At 45.7% G+C, this 4,311-nt stretch overlaps 1 protein-coding gene across 1 annotated transcript in view; it reads left to right on the top strand.

Annotated features, from left to right (window-relative positions):
* The window catches only part of LOC104932206 (clavesin-1), an 8,134-nt gene extending 5,023 nt beyond the window's left edge, over window positions 1-3,111 (top strand). Inside the window, exons 6-8 of the mRNA XM_010747376.3 lie at window positions 640-750; window positions 876-1,102; window positions 1,226-3,111. Coding sequence (XP_010745678.1) covers window positions 640-750; window positions 876-1,102; window positions 1,226-1,304 — 417 coding nt within the window. The 3' untranslated portion in view covers window positions 1,305-3,111. The remainder of the gene's footprint in view (window positions 1-639; window positions 751-875; window positions 1,103-1,225) is intronic.
* Window positions 3,112-4,311: the final 1,200 nt, after the last annotated feature.

Here is a 4,311-nt window from a genome sequence, read left to right as displayed (position 1 = left end):
AACAAACTGAGCTCCACAGCAGCTAACAGCGGCTACAAACGACTGAGCTAAACAGCAGCTAACATGAGCTAACATGCGCTAACAGCAGCTAAAACAGACTGAGCTAACATGGCTAACAGCACGCTAACAAACTGAGCTAACATGAGCTAACAGCAGACTAACAGACTGAGCTAACAGACTGAGCTAACAGCAGCTACACAGCAGCTACCAAACGAGCTTACACTGAGCTACATGAGCTACAGCCAGCTAACAAAACTGACTAACAGCGCTAACAAGACTGAGCTACAGCAGCTAACCGCAGCTAACAAACTGAGCACATCAGAGGGAAAACCAGAAAACATTTCCTCCATAAAATATGATCCAGTTTCACCAGAACCAGTGAAATAGTTGCTGCTGTGTGACTTAGTGCCGTAAAGCGTTACGTACTTCTCCCGACCCGGAGCCCAAAGTTACATAGAGTGAGAACAGACGTACGAATGACAGAGACACCGTTCAGCTGATCACAGGTCAGTGTGGGTCACCTGATCACAGGTCAGTGTGGGTCACCTGATCACAGGTCAGTGTGGGTCACCTGATCACAGGTCAGTGTGGGTCACCTGATCACAGTTCATACATCTTGAATGACTCTTGTCTCCTCAGGACAGTTTTCCCGCTCGGTTTGGAGGAATCCATTTTGTGAATCAGCCGTGGTACATTCACGCCATGTACACCATCATCAAACCTTTCCTCAAAGACAAGACGAGGAAAAGGGTGAAAACACACACACACACACACACACACACACACACACACCTTCTGTTTTCGTCTTTCTGTCTGTTTACTGTTTTAATTATTAACACCCTCCTCTCCTTCCTCTCCTCGTCTCCCCTCCTCAGATCTTCCTCCACGGTAACAACCTGAACTCGCTCCACCAGCTCATCCAGCCCGAGTGTTTGCCGTCAGAGTTCGGCGGGACTCTGCCTCCGTACGATATGGGCATCTGGGCTCGAACGCTGCTGGGACCCGACTACAACGACGAGACCGAGTACACGCTGACCTACGACGCCCTGCACGTCCGCGAGAACTGTGGAGGAGGAGGAGGAGACAAGGACATGATGAAGAGGTGAGGTCCTCTCAGTCAAAGCTAACATTAGCCTGTTGTCGTCCAGCTCTGGTTCTGGCATGACACTGGCTGCGGCTAACAAACTGAGCTAACAGCAGCTAACAGCAGCTGTGTGTGTTACAGGTCTCAGTCGGCGGTGGAACCAGGAACTCTCCGACAAACGGACAGAGACACCAGCACACCACTACTGGCCCTGGACTGAACACACACACACACACACACACACACACACACACACACACACACACACCAAACACATAATCAAACACACACACACTTTTAAAGATGAGAACAAACCACAACATTCACTTGACACAGACACACAAATTCTGTCTATATAACGTGCACACACACACACACACACACACACACTCACACACACACACACACAGTCCTGTCTCTGAGCCGTCTAATGCCTCTCAGCTGAGCCAGCAGCATCTGTCCTGATGTCCATGACAACACCACACTCTGAAGAGTGTGTGTGTGTGTGTGTGTGTGTGTGTGTGTGTGTGTGTGTGTGTGTGTGTGTGCTACACGGCCGGGTAGGGAACATAAAACACGCTGAAACACGGAGCGTTACAGAGGAGGACAGCGAGTAAACTTCAGAGCGGGTTACACCAACAAGGATTCATTTAAATAAAGATCAGGTTTATTTCATTTGAAGCGATGAAGCAGGTTTAAAGTCAGTCAGTGTGAACTTCAGTGAGGTGTTCTGAGTTTGTCGGAACAGGAGGCCGCGAGTTGCAATCTGCAAATCAAAGTCGTGCACACTGGTGTTTAAAGTTTAACTGACTGAGGCCGTGTGAAGCGGCTCGGCTGAGAGTCCGAGGCCGTGGTTCTCTGCTGGATTGCTCCCTCCAGGTTGCCCCAGGTGAAGGAGTTCAAGGACCGGCAGGCTGGTGCATTGTCTGCAGTACTGCACCACTCGCTGGGTCAGTCGATTCCCCGGTTCATCTTCGTTCCAAACCTCACCCATGGTCATGAACTCAGCCTTTAGCGTTAGGGTGAGGAGCTCGGGGTAGCTGCTAATTGATGAGCCAGCTGAGGTGGTTCGGGCGTCTGATCAGGATTCTGGGCGCCTTCTGTTGGAGGGGCTGCAGGCCGCTACGTTCAGGGTGCGATCTTTGATTTATCAGTTCACATGAACAATTTAATGAGGTGATAATTAAGTTGTTTCTGCTACCCTCAAGTGGCCACGAATCAATGAATGCAGCTTTAAAGAAAAGTTTAATTCAGGTTTAAATTCGAGGTCGTGATTAAAGATAATCCTTGTTGGTGAAACTCTAAAACTCACAAATACTCGCTGGAGTATTTTCCCATTATTGAAATAAAAATACTGACGTTCATGTCCTGAAATCTAAAATTAAATGGAGGTGAAATATTTTCCAAGTCACAGGAACGAAGGACGGACGGTGAGAAAGAAACTTTGGTAAGAATAATTTCACTTTTTTTTTCGTTCTTTCACGTAAAAAGACGAAACTGCGTCAAGTTTAGACCTTCAGTTTAATAAGCGCAGCGCACACGTCAGCACACGTCAGAGCCGGATCACGTGCATGAAGATTTAAGAACCAGAGTGAAATGTTTCTGTACGAGGGCGTGTCGTGCTGTGAAGGATGCCAAATTATCACTTCAGAAGGAAAAGATTGTTTTTATTCTTGAATTTAACTTATTTGAAGATTGTATATTATTGTTATAAGTATTATTATTATTGCACTGCAAAAAAAAAGTGACACACTCGGCTGGTTTGAGATATTTAAAGTCACATTATCTTTAATATTTCTGCAGCGTTGTGAGGACACGTGCAGGCTGACGATGATTTCACTTGATATCTTGACACAATGTGGATTATTTGTAAGATATTAAAGGCTGGGTTTGTCGTCATATTGTTTTTTTTTGCAGTGTGTTTGACTCATCATCAGGGCTACACTGAGCAGTGATCTGATCTCCACTCGACTGTAATGTAATGTATTTCCTTTCAATGAATGTATAGAAGTAAACATTTACACCAACGGCAGCGTTTCATGTTTCATTCAGCAGTGTGGAAACATTAAAGCAACAGTTCAGAGAACAACAGCAGAAACATTTTCATTGTTTAGTTTTTTTATTTTAAATTTAATTAAATGTTTAATAAATTTGATGTTTAATAACTTTTTTCTACCTTCCATGACTTCTTTACTGAGTTTTCCTCTTTCACCTCCCGACTAATCTAAAAATCGGCAAAGTCGTGGATCGGTCGACCTGAGGCGGCTGAATGAAGCCTGGTTGCTCAAACAAACCACCTGTAGCCACACCCACCTGTCAGTCAAAGCGTCCACGCTCTTAACCCTGCATAACTTTAAGCCTTAATATAATGTGAACAGGTGAGTTGTATATAAATTCACCCTCAGTACAGTTGTCATGAACGGGGAAATTAGCTACAGAGACCAAAACTGTTTTTTGTACCAGGCTGTAAACATGTTTATTTCTGCTGTGAAGTTGGACATTTGGACATGGGGACTTATGGAGACTGACTCACTTCTGGAGCCAGCCTCAAGTGGACGTTTAAGGAACTGCAGTTTTGGCTTCATGTCCCAAACGATTGGTGTGGTGTTGACTTCAGAGCTATTTGGCCTGTACGGGGATCAAACCCAAGACCTTGGCATTATTAGCACCACGCTCCAACCACCTGAGCTAAGCGGCCACAGGATGGGACGGTCTCATTGTGTGGAACAGGTCGGGATCAGACGTGACTAATTACTTATTTCTTTAATAGCTGTGCAGCAGTACATCAATCTTACAAACCAGCTTCAGCATCTTGACAGACATTCAGAACAAAGTCAGTTCTTTGTCTTCACCTCCTTCAAAGTTATCTGCTTCATGCCGCCTCCGCGTTCTTCTCTCAGGTCAGTGAACTCCGCGCTCTCTGCCGTCACATTTCTGTAGCTGCTTCATTAAGTCGGTTGTGTTTATAACTTGAAGTTTATCGCTGCTCTTCAGAACATTTACCGAGCAGGTGTTGCAGGTAGCCGTGGAGTTTGTTGGCTGAGGTAGTGTGACAAAGTTCCAGACCGCCGATCCTTTGGCTCGCTCACAGCGCACAGCTGAGAATTAGACTGAGCAGATCGGCCGATATGGATCGACTCATTGTCACGATACGTGATCGAGAATTTTCTTCAATATCGGGATCGATACCGATAGAGAAAGAAAGAACAACACAACAGACTTTTTGA

Source organism: Larimichthys crocea, chromosome XXIII, assembly GCF_000972845.2.
Source record: "Larimichthys crocea isolate SSNF chromosome XXIII, L_crocea_2.0, whole genome shotgun sequence".
Taxonomy (NCBI): domain Eukaryota; kingdom Metazoa; phylum Chordata; class Actinopteri; family Sciaenidae; genus Larimichthys; species Larimichthys crocea.
The sequence above is the reverse complement of the archived record's forward strand: the minus strand, read 5'-3'. Positions and strand labels throughout refer to the sequence as shown.